The 20,011-nt window shown below is 47.4% G+C and overlaps 1 protein-coding gene across 1 annotated transcript in view; it reads left to right on the forward strand.

The window, feature by feature from the left end:
- STIL (STIL centriolar assembly protein) overlaps positions 1-20,011 on the forward strand; it is a 327,963-nt gene that overhangs the window by 40,140 nt on the left and 267,812 nt on the right. Inside the window, exons 4-5 of the mRNA XM_069642242.1 lie at positions 2,237-2,352; positions 9,466-9,653. Coding sequence (XP_069498343.1) covers positions 2,237-2,352; positions 9,466-9,653 — 304 coding nt within the window. The remainder of the gene's footprint in view (positions 1-2,236; positions 2,353-9,465; positions 9,654-20,011) is intronic.

Consider the following 20,011-nt stretch of genomic DNA (forward strand, 5'->3'; position numbering starts at 1 on the left):
TTACTGCTCATATTCACGAGTGTGCTATCCATTATCAATTTATTTATAGAAGTGTGATATAAACCTTTTAAATTTGCAAAACGAGCTTACTTCTTGGCTCAGTGGGGTCAAGGGGGATTCTAAGAGAGGGGTGTTATACAAGGGTTCATCATCCAGATTATAACTTGCCATAAAAATACATAAATAAGGGCTTCCCTTGGGCATCGCAGACAAGGCACTGACTTAGTGGGATTGCTTGATTGGAGTTACTTACATTAGAGCAGCCCTAAATATACCAAAAAGGGACCACATTACTCAAGCGAGGCGAGACACCCATTGGCTCCCTGTGAAGGAATGGCTCGCATTCAAGACCCTTACACACAGTGCCTTACACTTGATGCTCCACCCTACCAATCTGAAACCATTGTAAGAGATGCATCCTCGCACCCAAAAAGAACTTGCCATGCTAACCAACTGTGTATCCCTTCTATCAAAAGGGCCAAAGCTGCTGGTATCGTTTTCCTTTGTATAGCACTGAAGCTATGGAACACCCTACCCAACTCACTTAGAGCGGAGTCCTCCCTCACTGTGTTCAGGAAAGCTCTGAAACCACTCTATTTATCAAACATCTCACCCCCCTGCCCCCACTCCCCTCCCTAGTCGCTCGTACCTTGCATATTGTAACTAAGAATTCATTTCTTATGTGTAATTAAGATTGTACTATGTAACTAAGCCGTTGTCTCGAAACAGCGCCATGATGCCTACGGGCTGCTGTGTGCTTTACATATGTTAATAATAAATAGTTGATTGAGTTGCCATCTGGTGTGCGCGCTAGGCAGTGGCTGGCTTGTTTAGAAAATTAAAAGACCTTTGCGTTTAGTCCATGTCCCAAAGCAGCCACTAGAATACTTAAGCATGAAAATGACAGTTAACCTTCCCAGGGAGGCGATATATGTAACTAAAAATATACAACAAAAAAAATATATTAGAACGTTTAAGAATGCATAGGTTTGGTCAGCAAACAGATACTTGTGCAGCCCCATGTTCAGTTCTTGACACTGAAATGTTAAGTACTACTGTGTAAAAACAACGGCTTGTTAAATGAGCCATCACTTACACATTTCCCCACTTCAAAGGCTGTCAACAGAAAGAATGAGCGGCATAGGGTGTGCGACTCCGAGCATCTCGCGCTGTTTAGAATATGCGTTCCTTTGTTTTGGAATATGCATTGCATATTCTGAATGCATCAGTCATCCACAAGTCGGCAGAGAGCAGGCAGCCGAACACCTCAGGAGCACCCACCAGCACAACAGGCTGCTTATTCTTGTCTGGAAAGATCAGAGTCAGCTTTCTGGGTGGGCCCCTTACTACGTCCACCTCGTGAGCTATTTGGCTCTGTGCTAGCCCACTGAGCTGCTCCTACCATACACAACCAATCCTGCCTTCGGCCTCGTTGCTCTATTTGTTCATGAAACTCCTCGGTGACTTGCAATGCCCTCATAGCGTACAGTAGGCAGTATTTTATTCCCTATCTCGCGCCTTGAAACACTTGTGTATAGGCACGTTACAAATGCCATATCATTTAATGCCCGTGATGTGGTCTGTCTGGGACTGGAAGGGGGTCTGGGGTGGTGTTGTAGCAGGACAGGGTGTTGCTTCCTGAGCAATTGGACTGTGTGTGTTGTGTGAGTAACCTTTGTCACGTCACGTCACCTTAAAGGGGTACTATCGGCTGCAGATGCCTCCAATGAATTCTGGACTTGGGAAGAAGAGGCATGATTGAGGTAATGTTGGTGGAGGAAGAATTGAAAAGGCTACGAGGGCAGTTTTCAAATTACTGTTTTAATCGTGCTGGTGGTCTCTTTTCCCTTACAAGACATTGTTATTTATTTTACAAGTGAGATTCTGAAGGCTGATATTGCAACTCTCTGCCAGCACTGCGCACAATTAAAGAGATGGTGGAAAAGGCCTCGGTAGCGCATGCCCACCAGGTTATACGTAATGTTGCACGTTTTACGCACGAATGTACTACATTTCACACATCTGGTGCATGCCAGACCGGCCACGCCGTTCTAATTTTTGTTCTGTGTATCGGGATTAAAGGTTTCAAGCTTCCATTTTAAATTTATAGGAACCAATTTTAGAAGCTAATCATTTGCTAATTACATGCACACCTAACCCATTTGACGTATAGTTTGTATGTATGCATACACAAACCTGCGAGTATAATCAATGTAATGTGTTTTAAATTTTTCAGGAATCCTAAACTGCTGGTGATGGAAAAAGTAGTGCGTCTTGTTTACCTTCATGCTAAAAGCGAGAGGAAGCCAATTACTACGTGTTTCTTACTTGGGTCTTTGTCGGTGGATGACGGTACGTGACTTTGTGGGTTTATGCTTCTGTGGAGCTGTGTTTTAATGTAGAAGCTTGGCATCATTCGGTTGTCTGTGGGAAAGCAGGTTTTTAAGAACCTTCCTCTTAAACACCAATCACTGAGAAAACCAAGATCTCCTCAATAACAGAATTGGGGAATTTGTATAACCACTACGTGTGGCATGTGCCCAGGGATTTAAGTGACCGGCCGGTTGTTTGGCCTCAGCCACAAGTCTTCAAAAATTATCATGATCCCTGGTTCCCTGAATTGCCTTTTCCGACTTCTTTCCTTTGTTCACCATAGGGAATAAAAAAGTTGACTGACAATACTACTCTTCCCCAGTAGATGTCACTATCGGCCATGTTTACAGTTCTCCGTTAGCGATTTGGCAATAGATTTGTTTTCGAACAAGAAGTGGAGGTATTCTTTAGAGCATACATTTTGATTTTTACAACATCGAAGGAAACGCTGAAGGAAGTCCAAGATAATTATTAATAAAATGAATACATAGTCATCTTGGATTCCTTCAAAAGAAATTAAGGATTGGAACGTGCATTGGCCTATTTTGATTTTCAGTTTCTATCTGAATATCGTTACTTTTTTTTTGACTGCACGTTAATTTTATTTAACGCCACTTTTAAAATCGATTCTTTCAAAGTACAAAATCAACTTTCTGTTGGGCCACTCCACAGTTACCAAGCTCCCCAGTCTTTGAAACGTTTCAAGACCACGTGGGAAATGTTGTGCCGCCCCCCATTGCATCGCGACACACTGGGCCTCCCTTGCTTAAGCTACGTATGTAGCGGCTATATAAATTGAAAACACATAATCTGATAAAGGGGATTCTGACTCGAAACGTTTACTCCTAGTAAATTGTGACCACCATGTGCTTTCTGGCCTTACTTGATTGATAGCGTATTTATATCGCGCTCATACACAGGTGTTTCAGAGCGCGACAACGCAAGGGAGGGTAACGAGGGAGAACAATGACCTTATTTCCTTGGTATCCGCACCGATAGTGCATTGTAGTGGCCCCGTTTTGGACATCTGACTGCGCAGGTGCGAGTTCGAGTAGCTGCGTGTGGTGGCACAGCTCAGGGGAGTCCTAGAGAAATTAAGTTTCTTGAAGAGTTAAGGGACCTAGTTGTCGCTGGAAGGCAGTGACTTTTCTGGATGGGGCACATCGGAGCATTCAGTCGTTGGGCGACGACGCCCCCATATGAAATGCCTTGGACTCCCATCTCCTGGCAGAGCGTCTGGAGGGTCTTTGGCATCGAGGAGAGGCAGGTAAATAATACCTGGAATGAACAATATTTGAAACTAAATTCTGGCACTGCTAGACCCAAAGCCTAGTGATTTATATCACCCCAGAAAAAATGAAGGCAACATGGGGTATAGAATTCTCGTAAGGCCTTTCTGGCCTAGGTCGCTCACATATGGATGTCATTTTTCACACCTCTTAAACTTCCACATAGGTCTGTGTGCAGCTTGTCTCCATTTCTGACTTCTTGCTATAGCTTTCTGTGATTTTAAGCGCCTTTCAGGTTGGTAGAATGTATTTACCTTTATGATTTGTAACAAAATTGCTCTATGCGTGAGATTCGCAACATGGGAACATAGTCTAGAGTGTAAGAAGAAAGTGGGGCAGAGTGGAATCAACATATGGAGTGTTGATTGCATTCTTCCTAAACAAAAGATGAGCAATAAACCTTTTTGCGTTCTATGGTCCCCAGTGAGTTTCCTTTTTGGAAGATATATATTTTCTGAGGCTTGTGAATCTGTTAAGATTTACATGCTTTGCATAGGGTATACAAATGAAGGGGAGGTATTCTTTAGAGCATACATTTAGATTTTTACAACATGGAAGGAAACACTGAAGGAAGTCCAAGATTATGTTTTAAAAACATTACATAGTCATCTTGGATTCCTTCAAAAGAAATTAAGGATTGCAACGTGCATTGGCCTATTTTGATTTTCAGTTTTTCTGAATATCTTAACCTTACTAATGTAGAGGTTGGTTCAGAATTTACAAGTTGTATTCTTCTTAAGTAAAAGGAGTGGAGGTTCTACATGAGTGGTGCTGACAAACCGTGGGAGGCATGCTGACTCAGTATCTGCAAGAATGGCAATCCATTACTTAGCATGGGCTCTACAGGCAGCCCATGAGTGCTGTCTCCCATTTCTGAAGGGGTCCCCAGACTATTCCCTGAGTAAACCATCTTTTCAGGATCCAGATCCGCTCCTATTACAGGAGATTTTCTCCCTGTTGGAGAAAGGTGCTTTGGAAAAGGTACTTGTAGCGAAACAGAAACAGGGTTGGTACTCCACCTATTTCCTGGTCCCCAAACTGAGGACTGCAACTAATCCTGGACCTGAGGTGCTTGAACAAGTTCCTCAGGAAGGATACATTCAAAATAGTTGTACTTTCACACTTTCATCCTCGAGGCTCTACAGCTCCAGGACTAGATGGTGTCACTCATCTTCAGGATGCTTACTTTCATGTGCTCATACATCCCAAGCACACAATACCCGAGGTTCGCCATTGGCAGTTCTCACTATCAATTTCTAGTACTGCCTTTCGGGCTCGCCTTCGCCTGAGGGTCTGAATCTAAGGAGTGGGAGGGATTCACATCTTTCCCAAACTATACGAGTGGCTGGTCAGAACTCGTTCTCCGGAACATCTCAACAGCACCTGCCACTACCTCCGCAGACAGAGCCGGCCTCTCCCTCACCTTCAAGAAGTCCTTCATGACCCTCCACCCCTCTTCTCAGAAGCTTCAATTTATTTGAGCGGTTCTGGACTCTTCCTCTGTGGAAGGCTTCGCCTCCATAGTTGAGAGCTTATATTTTGCAGACGGTAATGAGGTCTCAAAACGTCAAATATCTACCAGCATTCGAATTTTTGAGGTTGATGGGCCTCCTGGCATCTGTTGGGGGAGGTGGTATTTTCCGCCCCTTACCATTCCCACACTGACAGATCTCTCGAATGCTAAAGAGGGGTGGGGGGGAGACGTCCACCTTCACTCATACGCGTAGTCTGCACTAATTGCCCTCTAATTACTAACAAAAGGCAATCTGGTAATCAAGTCTTATTAAAGCGCAAATACTCAGTTTTGTGACACACCTGGCACCATCTTTTACTAGGCCCGAGAATTATCTTTTAAAAGCCTGTCCCTCCCTTTTCCCAGAGCCTCACACAGCAAGCCCAGGCCTTCTCTGCCTCCTGCCAGCTGCGCACAAGTCCTGTTCTCACGGAAGTCCAGCCATTCCTTGTTGCAAAAATTAGTATCACCCAGAAGGAAGATGAGCTCACTGCACTGTGCGAGACCAGAGCAGGCCCCAGCCTAAGAAACCCATCCATCTCCACTAACCTGCCTTTGCCCCCCTCACCCAGCCAAGCCATCGTCCACTAAGCCCGTAGTACCCCTCTGTTTGATCAGATACACATCTGACCCCTCACAGTGACCAGATGTGGACACTCACCATAGCCCTAATCCCAGTCACCAGCATTTCCTTCCTAAACTTAACACATGTCGATTTGCATCCTGAGGCATCCGGTAGATCAAAACCCCCAAGGCGGGCACCTGGGTTGGTGGCACTGGGTTTATGGGTATCTGGGTACAGAGGGTAGAATGCATATATAACTTGTCGGTGAACTCTGAGAAGCGCCCCCATTCATGTCAAGCCTTTATGCTCGCCATTTGTCGCATGCCCTCTGATCCTGTTATTGTAGATCAGACAGCCAGGGAATGTATCACTTTGCCAACACGGCTTCACCCCACAAAGATGAGCCCAGCTGACCCACGTGCTGCGGGAGTGACACCCAAGCAACCGCCAATCCAGCATGGTCATCACCTAAATCATAATGTACTAGTGTGTCTCACCAATTGTATTGCAGAATTATGTACTTAAAGTGTGGGGTCTCTAGTGACGCGATTTCATTTTATATTGTGTTACCCGTGTAATGTTTGGCATTTGGTTAAACAAAAAGGCATTGAGGGCATACAGGAACATTTAAAGTGCTCCGTTTTTGTTTTGTGTTGGTATGTTTGTTGGTTCTTTGTGTCAAAGTTCAGTGATTGATGTTTTGTGCGTTTGTCATGACAAATGCATAAGTAATGTTTTGAAGTGCAAATTTGAACATTTTTGATTGAAATATCGAAGGTTAAAATGGAAAAGTAACAGTGGGATGGGCGGGAGAAGAAAGGGCCCTCTGACAAACAAAGGGTTGGACATGCCACTCTCTTTTGTAAGCACCTCCCTTTTGCACAGTGACCGAATAAAGAAATACCATTGGCAGTGGTTAACGGAAATAAAAGGGTAAGGATCACCTCGTGTCTGGCCGGAAGAAGGGTCTTTTGATAAAGTGATACTAGACAATGTAGCAACCTATTACAAGGGGAAAGTGCTCCAAAACAGATGAGAGGTGCTAGATTTGTGGAGGATGTTTGAGGAAACGCCCCCTACAAACAAGCAAGAAAAGGAAGCGGAGCCACCACAGTGCCAAACGACGAGGTAGGAGGAAAGGGGAAAGAGTTGGGAACCAATGAAAATATACCCGTTGCTTACAAGACCCACAGAGGGGTTTGCTGATCCAGTGTATGTGCCAGGAGCAAGTGCACCAGTGACGCCAGTCACTGCACCACCCCCTCCATATGTTCCATCAAATACAACTCCTGCCCCCACAGGGCCCACCACTCGAGATTTAGAAATGGTGTTAATATTCACCCAGGCAGAACTGGCCCGGTTACGAAAACTGCAACAATGCTACCATTGCCCGGTGGTGGGTAACCACTGTTGCAATCCCCCCCATTAGCAAATTCCTCTGCATTGCCAGAAGATTAATGGAAATCCGGGGATTTCCTTTTGCGAATAGATGGCGCCCCCAATTAAAACAGTGTGGGTGGAACGAAAAGGTGAGGTACAAAGCGTGGGATATCACAGAGTAGCTTCAGAAAGAGAGGAGGAATATTGGAGCGACTTTGAGGCCGACAAAGGGGCAGTAGGAGGGGTACTGCAGATCCAGTGGGCCACTGCACAAGTAACAGAAGTAGGATTGGGAGGGAAGGCTTTATAAAAGTTTAACTTGAAAATTAACATCAACAAATTCGAGGTAATGATGATTCAATCTGCGCAAGGGAGGAAATCTGCTAAGAAATCATGGTTCATCGAAAAGGAAAGGCTTCAGGAAGTTTCATCTTTAACATACCTGGGGAGTTGTATAAGCACAGCATTGAGAGTTACCGCACACAGATCGGTGCAGATCCAAAATGCATTACCTTGTGAATCAAGGAAGACTGATTGGTAAATAGTGATTGGTAAAAAGTTGTGCACATTTTCAATCATCCCAGTGCCAACCTTCTATAATATGAAGGTAGTGCCAATCGTGACCTTTGGGGTGGAAGCCTTTTGGGCAATCCCAGTGAAGACCTGGGATAGATTGGAATCTGGATTTTGGAAGATCACTAATTGTATGCCTGCCACAACAATAAGACACGAACTTGGTTTGATCTCCATGCATGCACAGGTTATTTGGAAAAGCCCGTCACTGTACTGATACTGCATTTTGGATACCCCAGTCAGAGGATTTGGTATCCTAAAAGAAGCAATTATGGGAGAACGCGACTGAGACCTACTAGACTGGAGAAGACGATGTTGGCGGAAACCTTGGAAGAGCTAGAAACATCCGAAGTGCAGCTGTTGACTAATCCAGTTGCAGTAAAAGTAAAACTTCCGAGACATGATTGGTTTGAGACCGGATTGGTTTTTGACCCAAGACAAAGCAAGACTGGTGAAATGTTGCCCTAGGGATGTTACGGCCTTACAATGTCCTGCCAAAATATCTGTCTTCCTGTGGCTGACTAAGATTTTAAAGGTTTGCGATTGCATTTGAACCTTTACTCCACCCTGGAAGGCCCAAATTTTAGGAATAAAAAGGGAATAGGTAAAAACGTATGCAGCTTATGCAAATCGAGAATGAAAAAGAAACTTGCCTACTTTTGTGCTGTACTGGGATGACTGCACAGGGGACTATGATGTTTGCAGCCTTCTTCGGTGAGTCGGAAAGTAACGGTGGCAGATTTGTATGCAGGGAGAGCACGTCTCTAATCATAGCCATAATAACCTTCTTGGAGAATGTTTTTCAACGTATCTATGAAAAGGATGACCTATCGGTTGAAAAACAGTGATGAGTAAAGACTTCACAAGCCTTCATGGAAATGTGTTGATTATCAATCTGTAAAGGTTAAAAACTATGAGTTATAATACTTTTTGTTTTTTTTTTAAATAAAAAAAGAATTGAGAAGTATATTGTGCACTTGACTTGCTATGTGATTTCTTGCTAAGGGTCGCGGTACAACTGTTGGGGGTCTACGTCCCTCGTATTACTGTAAGTAATCAAAAAGTAGCTATTGGTTTTGAGTTCCCTAGAACTACGGTTAAATGTTCCAAATTAGGTCATATGGTTTGGTCTGTGTTCCAGCAAGCATAGTGTTATGTTTTTATAATTGTGGTTATATATAATGTGATGGTACTTATTTCCCCCAAGATTTATCTGGGGCTACTTGTATTTAAATAAACCAATTTTTACAATTTATAGGGTTTCTTCGTACCATTTGTATTACAATTTTTGTTAACTGATTCTACACCCCTCTAAGATGAGCCTAGCTGCTCGGTCTACGCTACCCTAAACTGAGGTGGTACAGCCTTGTACTAAGTAACTTCAGAAAAACTGTCCTACAAGTACCCAGTCACAGAAGCTTGTGGATGTCTCTGCTCTATTTCAGCGAGGGTGATGAGCTCAAGCGAAATATTTGCACCCACAGCCTCAGCCCAGGGTTTCTAGCACCAAATGTGTCCTAGTTCGCATTGTTCTCCTCTGGAGTCTGGTGGCATGAAGGGGGTGTGGGGCGATTACTTAGTATTGGTCCAGTACCATGTCCAGTTCTGCCAATTTGACTAACAGTTTGTTAATGAGTCGATAATAAAAGTAGCTATATATCCGCATTGGGTACCGATGGTTTATGAAAGCACTGTATAGTCAAAATCTAAATATGATTTATTTTGCACCTGTTGAAACTTGTTTTCATTGGTTTATTCATCCTTCATTTTAGATGAGGAGGGGATAATTCTTACTCTAGATCGCTTTGACCCTGGTCGAGACGCAACTGGTGGTGGTGGTAAAGTTGCCACTGTTGTTTCTCCTGGAGACTTCATAATCCCTTGCACAGTCAAGACATCAAACACTTCAACAGGGGAAACCTCATGGCTTACATCTGAAGATTACAGCACAACCTTTAAGGTAATATGAATTTTATGTATGCTTATATTCAATCTAGTTTGTTGGGTAAAAATGTTAGAAATGTCAAATTGCTGCTACAGTTAGTTTACTACGAAGGAGTGTGAGCCAGCCAGGAAGGGAGCCCAGTGAAGAGTTCTAGCCCAGTGCGCAAGAACAAGCATGGTAAGGGGAGTGTGTTACAAAATGAGCATAAGGCTCACTCCAGATAATTAATCTGTACCGTGTGGTAGGGGAGTTTCAAAAGGATTTAAAAAAAAAAAACACTCCTCCAGGGACCGAGGCATACCCCAAGAACCAAATTAACTGTTGGAGTTGATTTTGCCCATGTATGTCTGGTGCACAGGTGAGTTTCGGTGTCTGGTTTAGGTATGGATTGTGATGGTTGGGGCCCTCCAATAGCTGTCGCACAAACCCAGCGAGGTAAAATGGCCCAATAAAGAAGACACCAGTAAAGTGCGCCCCTCATGGCAACAGGAGCAATGAAGAATTCAGCAATGGTTGCAGGAGTGCCCAGTGGAGCAGGGGGCTGCAGCCATACTGCAATGAAATGGTCCCATGAGACGGGCAACATCTGGATGCGACACGTAGTGTCCCACTGTTAAGAAATCATTGCTATTTTTGGGGCTCTATGGCCAATTTCTACAGCCTCTAAACATTTTGCTTTGCCTCATTTTCGGACCACTGGCCAATTTTCTGTGGCCAGAAGGACTTCTCCTAAAGCCCTCCCGTACAACCCTGCCAATTTTTTCTTACGGTATATGGTCCTGGGTCCCCCATAAGGTTGTCGGGCCTTCCCCTGGAGGTGATACATTTCCCTGCATTGGTTTAGGTGGGACTAGACTAGGGGCAGCTATAATTTAGTTTTGGCTTCGCTATACTGGAGGATTCAGTTCTTAAGTAGCAAGTCTGGTAGTGTGGTGAGTGGGAAAATCACAGGGAAACTTACTCTATTCCACATGCCTTAATGCCATATTCTTAATGAGATTTGTAGAGCACGAGCATTCGCCTGAGGACATCTTGACCCTGAGATGGAGTTCCATGAGAAAGAATAAACAAAGGGAGAGAAGACCCTTTTCAGAAAAGAAAGGTCTATCACTTTCCTGAAGGCAAGGCGATTGGTTAATTTCTTGATGGAAGTTCTATTCCATGCAATGGCAGTGGTTAAAGAAAAGGCCCTGCCTCCTATCCGCGCTTGCCGATGAGGTGGCATAATAACAAGGTCATCAGTAACGGAGTGCAACAACCGTGTAGGAACGTAGCATGTGAACTTAAATTCAGCTCCCAGGTTGTGCACAGCTTGGTGCACAATACACAGCGCCTTAAACCGGATACGTTGGCTCACAGGGCGCCAATGAAGGGACTGTTAAAACGGGGAAATATGGGCTCTATAAGGAGTCAGTAGCCACTCTTGCAGCCAGGTTTTGTAGGCGCTGCAGTCTTTGAATAAGCCCCTTCGGTTGAGCCAGGTATAAATACTTAGAGTCCAGGCGTGATAGTTTAAGAGCTACTAGCGCCCGCGGACGAAAGAGTCTCGGGAATCAGGGGGGAGTACTTTCTTCAGGACTCGTAGCTGAAAGGGACCTGTTTGAAAAACTTTGGTGATCTGACTCTCCATACAGAGAGCACCCGATAGTGTGACACCCAGATTTTTCACCTTCGTAGGAATGGGAATGTTTTCAAAAGATCTAGGCCAGAAAGAGGACACCCAGAGTGAGGGGTCAGGTGAACACTCCATCACCAATATCTCAGTTTTACCTCCATTTAGTTTGAGGCAATAGTCTCTACCTATTGGTAAATATACTGTGGATACTCCCCAACATACCACTAAGAATAGTACATTGACAACTGGGACGAAGAAGAGGCAGGGAGCAGTTATGATCACTCCCAATGAAATTCAATATCCACTTTCTCAACGTCATTCAAGAAATGGTCCCATCGCCACTGAGGTGAGGCAGAACAAAAAAGCAATGAAGATCACGAAGGCCAGGCGACCAACGCAGGGGTTTAGTTGTTGGAAAATGTATAATCTGGTCAGGACGTGCAGGCCCGACACAGCTGACTGGGAGAAGGAGAGGGCTACAGTTTCCGGGCTGCATCGCAGCCCTTACCGGTGACTAGCACCATGCTGAGGGGGGAAACCTGCTGTGTCACGACTTTTCAGGTAAACCCAAACTTGGAAACGAGAAGCCCAAGGGGTGCAGTTGACCTTGGAGGAAAGAGCAGTGGGGACTGCGCACTGTGAAGGGCAACGCAGAGTGCAACACCTAGCGGGGTGCATGCAGAAGCAGACGGAAGTGAAGAAGCGCCTAAAGCCACCGGTAAGCCCAGGGAAAGCTAGTGGGTAAACAGGATGCCTAAAAACGTGTGCTGCTCCGTTGGAGTAATGCAGAGAATGAAAGCTAGGGGAGACCTGAAACTACTGGTAAGTCCAAAGAACACAAGTGGATTACTGGGTTGTGTGTTGCTTCACATGAACTCAGAGACCAAAAGGGAGGCCATTAAATAAGTGAAAAATTATAAAGCAAACCACGAATGGCTTATTGTCATGATTCCTGCCCCTCATGTCCCCAGCCCTCCAAGATGTCAGGCTGGAGCCAGGCCACGATCACCTACATGGCCCTCGAGGGCCTCTCCATCCCTCCAAAGACCCACTTGGAGTCAGACTTGGCGCTTGTGGCACCAGACTCACTCACTCCCATAGGATAACATTGGGGATTGGACTTGTAGTGCATTGATGGGGACAATATGGATGCCCCCACATATTTCGGTTCCCAGAACTGCATGTGCGGTCTAGTCTTTTGGGTGTGGTTCAGCCCAGAGGCACCTGGGATACCCAGAGACTATTTAAGCCACACCCAGGCTGAGAAACATGCTTTGTGTTTTCTGCATCTACACCGTGACACTCGCCGTGTTCGGATCGGTCTCCAGTAGGCCTCCACTTTCTTCCGCGCTCAGCTCCTGCAAGAACACCGTTAGGAACAGCCTTACCTTGCGGCGCTTCTGCCCAACATTCATCGCTCCTTCTGTTCTGCGGGCATCTTCGGCGGTGTCATTCCCATCCCGGCACGCCGCTTCCTAAGGAAAAGGGAAAAGAACAAAAAAGAGGCATTAGTAAGCATTCTGCAAATATTCACTTATTTTTAAATACTGTACGAGCTTCAAACGCTTACCTGAATCCCAGCCGCTCTGGGGGAACTCTGTATCCGGAACTTCTCATCCATCTGAAAGAGGGAAAAGACACTCCAGGTTAGCGTGGAAACATCTAGAGGCGCAGCATACCACGCTTACTCACCGCATTTGTTCTTCATAACTGGCATCCACGCTGAAAACGTTGCGGCACCTAAAGGACACAGAAAAAGAACTCTGTTCAATGCAAATACGAAAGGGGTGCATAGCGCCTTGTGCTCTCACTCACCTTCAGCGCTACTCATCTCATCAGCACGCCAGCCATCATCTAAGGAAGCAAAGGAACGAAGTTGGAGAACTGTTCAAAAGACTCATTATGCTTACCTGTCGGACTCTTGACAGTGAAGTAACTAGGCAGCAACGAGCCCGCATTAATCAACGCGCCCCTGCGCTGAAGGCAGGACGGAGCACACTATCCAAGAAAACAAGGTGAGCTGTGGATCAAAGGGAAGGGTGCGACCCCGGGGAAGAAGGGGTTCAAGCACACAGAGACAATAGGGAGTTAAACTCTACCAATCCTGTGTTTCAGGCCCAGTCTCCAGTCGAATAGCCTCCAGGGAAGGGTTTGAGGTCATAAGATGTCAGAACAGGCTGAGTGACGTCCCCCTGGATACCAGGTGAGCGTTAATTGAACCCCCAACCTTAAAGGAGAAAACAAACTGGAGTTGAAGGTGCTTGGGCAAGGGGCAAAGGACCCTTTTTGAGGAAAAAGGAAATATGTAGACGACAGTCTGAAACAAGGTTTCATGAACCTGCAATGGGCTAATGTAAAGCTTTTTGTTTACTAAAGTCCTAGCAAGAGAGTATACCAGGTGGAAGTTCAGTGTGTGTGCAAATTATAATGAAAAAAGAATCTTAAGGAAGACCCATGTCATTAAGATTATGAACTATTATGTGTGAGAAAAGTCTGGCAAGGAAGATATCCGATAACTGGTGAATTTGGATCCCGCCCTTTAATAGGTGCAGAATTTTAAAGGTGAACAGATAACCTGTGGGTCAGAGCCGTTTCCCTGTAAAATGTGAATAGACCAAAGGGAGAGAGCGATCCTCTTGGATTCTGAGGAACTTGATGATTCTTTATTTTTGAACTTCTTGTGTTGGTAGAAGGAATCTGGGGAAGGGAGCCACTCCCTGGAATAGTGAATATTGTCCATTGGAAACCTTCTCTTGGGATTTGAACTTCTGTGTTGGATTTGAACTTCTGTGTTTGATTTGAACACTTGAAGAAATCAAGAGACCTTACCGATTTACACCTTGAAGTTAATTTTAGAATGTGTAGGTCAGAATAGGATTACGGACACAGTACATACTTTTTGTTTGGACATCTTGGCAAAGTACTGACCCATTCGTTATGGTACCTCCTAGATTAGGGATTAAGTATTTTCCATCTCCCATTTGCATTAATACAACTTTAGAGTCACAGACTTGTCTCATATGTGTATGTGTCTAATTCCTGGCCTCTCGCAGTAGCTAGCTATATGAGCCAGTGCAGTAAGTATGGCAGCAAAGACAATGTGCAGTTAAAATGGGATTAGAATGGTGGGAGTAGTAAAATGGAGGGTACAGAGTCTGTTACAAACCTAATTAAGATGCAAACACTGGGCATATTGCACAATGAAGAACAGCAATTTTAGGTTAATGATTGTGTATGTACTATGAAAATAATGAGCTGCAGCATTAAGTAAAATGAGGCATTCCCTACAGTGCGAAATACGTTGTGCAGGTACAGCAATAGTGAGGTGGCCCAGTGATATTGGAGTGGGAACCGTGGATATGTTGAGCGCAGTAATGTGCATTGATGCCTATTTACTGGCTGTTCCAAGGGAAAAGATTGCCATCTGAGATATGCTGGGCTAAACTGATGACTAGGAAATCCCAGATGGCAAAAAGGTGACTGACTGGTCATTGTCTTTGGAGTGTTAGGCTCAGTGAGGCAGTGTTCAGTAAGGAAGTAGACTGGGTGCATTGCATGCCACACAGAAAATTAAGCTGTAGATGATCAGAATGCAAAACCGCTCTATTAAAATGACATGACCATATTGGGATATTATTTAGTATTTGTAAAGCGTGCATCAGCCTGGGGGCATCGTGGCGGTGTTAGACATTGAGCTTAGTTGTATGATGCATACATATTTACATGTGATGGTACAGACTTATATGATGTGGGGGGGGGGGGTATGGGTAAGAAAGGAGGCTGGCTGAGGCTAACCTAGTGGTTTTTATCCAGGGGATGGAAAGTGGAGTTGGGGAACCACAGTACATGGCTAACGATGGGTTAGGAATTGAAGAGTTGCTCGTAAGGAGGAGTAAAGGGGTCACAAAGGAGGGACAAGACACAGGGTAGAGAAAGGAGGCACGTATAATGCCACCAAACGCAAGACTGGCAAATGCGCAATACCCTTTTCCCAGATTCCAACCCCCCATCCCCCAGCTGCACAGGCGATATCTTCATAAGTAGTGAATAGAAAAAAAGCAAAGGCTGGTTATGTAAATCGACAGAGGGCCCAATCAGCACAGTTTGTTTCCGACACTAGCATAGTTGAGAGCATAATGGGGTGGGCTCCCTTCTAGCTATGGCAACCTCCACATGGCTGACCTGTTGACGCCAGTATGCCTCGCTTTTGCAGGTGGGCGGTTTGCCTGCATTGTGGCCTTCTATGTTGCAAAGCTTCTGTTGAAGCTTTTCACAAGTTTATTCTAGGTCGGCAGTAGTAACTGTTCGAGGGGATTGGGTCCTCCGACGTATTCCATATCTCTGACAGTAATCACCACAGCTGTGTTGCCTCGGAAAATCGTCTGCGTCGATGACGTCAATACGCTGACCCTCGAGGACCTCCTCCGATGGCCGACGTCACTGGATGTTATAAGTAGGACACACAACGCCCCTAGCCTCAGTTCCGTTTTTTCCGCGAACGTGTTCGTTTCGTGAATCTCGGTACGCCTCGACCCTTTGGAGTTTCTGTTGTTCCTCCCGGTTCTTCGAACCTGTTTGTTTGTGAGTTATTCTTCGTGAAGATGTCTACCTTGTCTTCCACACCGCGTCCGGGCTTTAAGGAGTGCGGGGACTGTGGGTCCAAGATGTCGGTCACGGACTCGCACAGCGCCTGCCTCTGGTGCCTCGGGGAGGCCCATGACACGGATGACTGTGTCGACTGCCAGTCGCTCACGTCCAAAGCCTTGCGGGAGCGCAAGAAGTTGTTATTGGTAGGTAAGGTGTCCAAGCCCCGGAAGTCGAGGTCTGCGGGGCTTTCGACGGATGACTCGAGGGGCGACTCTCTGCGTCGTCATCTAAGTCCAGTGGGTCTCGGTCACGGAGTTGGTCTCGCCACTCCTCTGCCTCTTCGAGGCACTCCCGGAAGCGCCGTCATCGGTCGCCTTCCCCGTCCTCATCCGAGGACTCGCCCGTCGACGGGTCGCTTACCCCACCAAGCATGCGACACCGGAGGAATGGGCTTCCGTCGGGAAGAAAATGTTGCAGATTCTCGAATCGCAGGGCACTGGTCCGTCCGCGCCTCCGAGTGGAGCAGTCGTGATCAGCCGAGAGACGCTGCTCGCATGCCTTCGGGCTCGGGTGGTCGTCACGATTCGTGGGAAAGGTCCTGCTCGGACAAGGGAAATCATCCTCAGCATGCCCGGTCCAGGTCTCGGTCCTCAACGCGCTCGAGACCAAGTGAGCCTGTGACGTCTTTGTGAAAGACATCGACGCCTGTGGCGCCGAGGTCGTCGACTGAGGCGGAGCCTCGAGAGAGTCCGAGGAAGTCGTCAGCACCCAGGATGTCGAGGGACACGCTCAGGGCTCATCACTCGAGGCCTGTGTCGACGCCGTCGATGCTGTTGGCGCCACGTCCGTCATCGACACCGATTCTCTCGACGTCTGGGCCGATCACTCGACGCCTTTCGGGGCTGTGTCAACGGGGGTACCCCGTGGCTCGGGGGAACCACCTAGGAAGGCTGTCCCTGCATGATGCTAGTGGGCTGGACGCCGCTCCGGAGGTGGAGTTTTGTAGGCCTGAGCCTGGCACTCATGCCGATTTTTCTTCCCTGCGACTTATGTCACGGGCCACTGAGTACTTAGGATGGTCTGCTCCCCCAGGGGAGTTTGTTCAGGATGACCTTACGGATATCCTCGACATTGGTCCACCAACTGACCCGGTACTGCCATTCCATATGGCTCTGCAAAGGAGGGTGGCAGCGGCTTGGACTGCTCCAGAGAGTCTTCCGGCAGTGCGCAAGTCTTGGCGCTGAAAATACCGCCCAGCCAGTAGTGACCCCTGCTACTTGTCCAGGCACCCTACTCCAGAGAGTTTGGTGGTGCAGGCAGCTACTGCCCCAGCAAAGCAGGCTTCGTACCCTACCATCCCTCCTGATAGGGACGACAAGCGTTTTGACGGCTGGGCGAAGAAAGTGTTTTCTGCAGGGGGGTATGGCGCTTCAGGCGGCCAACTCCATTTGTGCCTTGTCTCGTTTCACGCACACTCTGTGGAACTGTTTCCTTGGCGGCTGAACATATTCCCGAAGGGGATGAATGGGATGGTTTCCTTGCCATGGTTCAGGATGGCAAGGATGCTATGTGTGAGGCCGTTCAGTCGGGTTTGGACATGGCAGATTGCGTCAGCCGGTCCATGGCGGCGATCACTGTGATACGCAGGTTTGCGTGGTTGCGGAAGTTGGGGTTTGCGCCTGATGTGCAGGCCTGGCTCCTCAACATGCCCTTTGACGGGGGACATCTTTTTGGCAGCATGGCTGACGAGAGCCTTGAGAGGTTGCAGACCTCCAAAGATGCAGCAAAGTCGTTGGGTGCTGCAGTTCGACAACCTCCTCCTTTTCGTCCTAGGGGACAGCAATGGAGGGGAGGTTCCTTTCGTTATTACTCATCCTTTGGTAAAGCGAGAGGAGCTGCCAGTCAAAGGGGCCACGGTAGGAGTGCCAGAAGTGGAAAACCAGGTACTCTAGGAGCTGAGGCCGCTCGGGCTGTTGCCTCTTTGCCCTCAGGCAACGCCGCAACCGCTTCAGCTCAGTCATGAGGCTATGTCACATGGTTCGCCGGTTGGGGAAAGCTGGCGCAGCATCTTGCAGAGTGGCGCACCATTACTTCAGATGTGTGGGTTCTGGAGATCATAACCCACGGCTACTGTCTTCCTTTCTGGCAGAGGCCTCAAGACAATCCACCAGGGAATCTCTTTGAAGAGTCTGGATCCGCTCCTTGCGCCGGAAATTCAATCCCTGCTGGAGAAAGGCACCATAGAACTGGTGCGTGTAGCGGAGAGAAACAAGGGATGGTATTCCCCTTATTTATTGATTTCCAAGAAAGACGGGAGATTGAGACCCATCATGGAATTGCGCGGTTTGAACAAACTCCTCAGGAAGGACAAGTTCAAGATGGTTACTCTTTCTCAAGTCCTCCAGGTCCTTCAACTGCAGGACTGGTTGGTGTCTCTCGACCTGAAGGACACTTATTTTCATGTGCCGATCCATCCGAAGCACAAGAAGTACTTGCGATTGGCGACTCGCACTTTCAATTTTGGGTTCTGCCGTTCGGATTGACCACCCCGAGGGTCTTCACCAAGCTCATGGTAGTGGTGGCAGCGCACCTCAGGAAAGGGGATTCACGTCTACCCCTACCTGGATGATTGGTTGATCAGGGCGCGCTCTCCCGAGCAAGTCCTGGATCATCTGTCAGTCACCTGCCACTCCCTCCACAAGCTGGGCTTCTCCCTCAACTTGAAGTCCCATTTGACACCAACTCGGAGGCTCCAGTACATCGGAGCAGTGCTCGACACGTCCCTGGGGCAGTGTTTTCGTCCCCAGGTGAGGGCTCATCACATTCAGCAGATGGTGCACAAGTTTCAACTTGCCCAGACTCTGACAGCGTTCGAGTTCTTGAGACTGCTCGGCCTCATGGCATCCTGCATTCTTCTGGTGCCAGAGGCCAAGTTGCGGATGAGATCTTTGCAGTGGACACTCAAGCTCCAGTGGTCTCAGTCCTGTGGCAGGATGTCGGATCCTGTTCAGGTGCCTTCTTCGGTCGCCTGGGACCTTCTGTGGTGGGCCGACGAAGGCAATCTGAGGGGGGCTCTGTTTTGGCTGCCCTGGTCGGAGGTGACAATCGTGTCAGACGCATCCCTCGCGGGATGGGGAGCTCATGCCAACGAGTTGACAGTCGGCAGTCGTTGGTCTCCGGAGTCCAGACTCCATATCAATCTACTGGAGCTGAGGGCCTGATCCTGACGGACAACACGGTGGCCATGCACTACCTCAACAAAAAAGGGGGTGGGGGGGGCAGCAGGGTCACTTCCTCTGTGCAGGGAGGCGATGCAGTTCTGGTTCTGGGCAATCCAGCAGGAAGTTTTGATCTCGGCAGTTCATCTGGCAGGAGATGAAAACAAGACGGCGGACGCTCTGAGCAGACAGAGCGCGATCTCTCGCAAGTGGGAGTTGGCTCAGGAGATTCTTCTGGAGATCTTCGCCCTTTGGGGAACCCCTCAAGTGGATCTCTTTGCCTCCAGTGTCAACCTGAAGTGCGAGAGGTTCTGCTTGTGGGAATTTCCTCCAAACAGAGCCTTGGGAGACGCGTTCGTAGTGGAGTGGCCATTCACACTGGTGTACACGTTTCCTCCATTCCCCGTCATCCCGCAAGTACTGCAGAGGTTACGGAGGTTCGGTTCCCGGATGATCCTCATTGCTCCGGCATGGGCCCGGAGGACGTGGTACCCGGACCGTATCGACCTATCGGAGCCCATCTGCCCTCCACGTCGTCTTCCCTACCGAGACGATATGCTCTCACGGGAGGGGGGGGGTCAGGTTCTCCATCCAGAGGTCAGGTCCCTCCATCTTCATGCTTGATTTCTGAAAGGTTGAGGTATAAGGATTGGGACCTCCCTGAAGACGTGATGGAGGTGTTGCTTTCGGCCAGAAGGCCCACAACAAAGTCCCTGTACCGTTGCCGGAAGTTCTGCGACTGGTGCAGGGTTAAGAATGTTGATCCTTTTGCATGTGAAATTCCCATGGTTCTGTCTTTTTTTTTTTTTTGCTTTCTTTGGCCCACAGGGGCCTTCAAGTGGGTACCATTAAAGGTTACCTGGCGGCGCTGTCCATATTTAAAGGGATAGTCCAGTAAAAAATTGTATTTAAAAAATAGATGGGCAACAATAAAAACAAAATACTAGCACTTT

Source organism: Ambystoma mexicanum, chromosome 1q (genome assembly GCF_040938575.1).
Source record: "Ambystoma mexicanum isolate Mex_15411 chromosome 1q, UKY_AmexF1_1, whole genome shotgun sequence".
In the NCBI taxonomy this organism is placed as follows: domain Eukaryota; kingdom Metazoa; phylum Chordata; class Amphibia; order Caudata; family Ambystomatidae; genus Ambystoma; species Ambystoma mexicanum.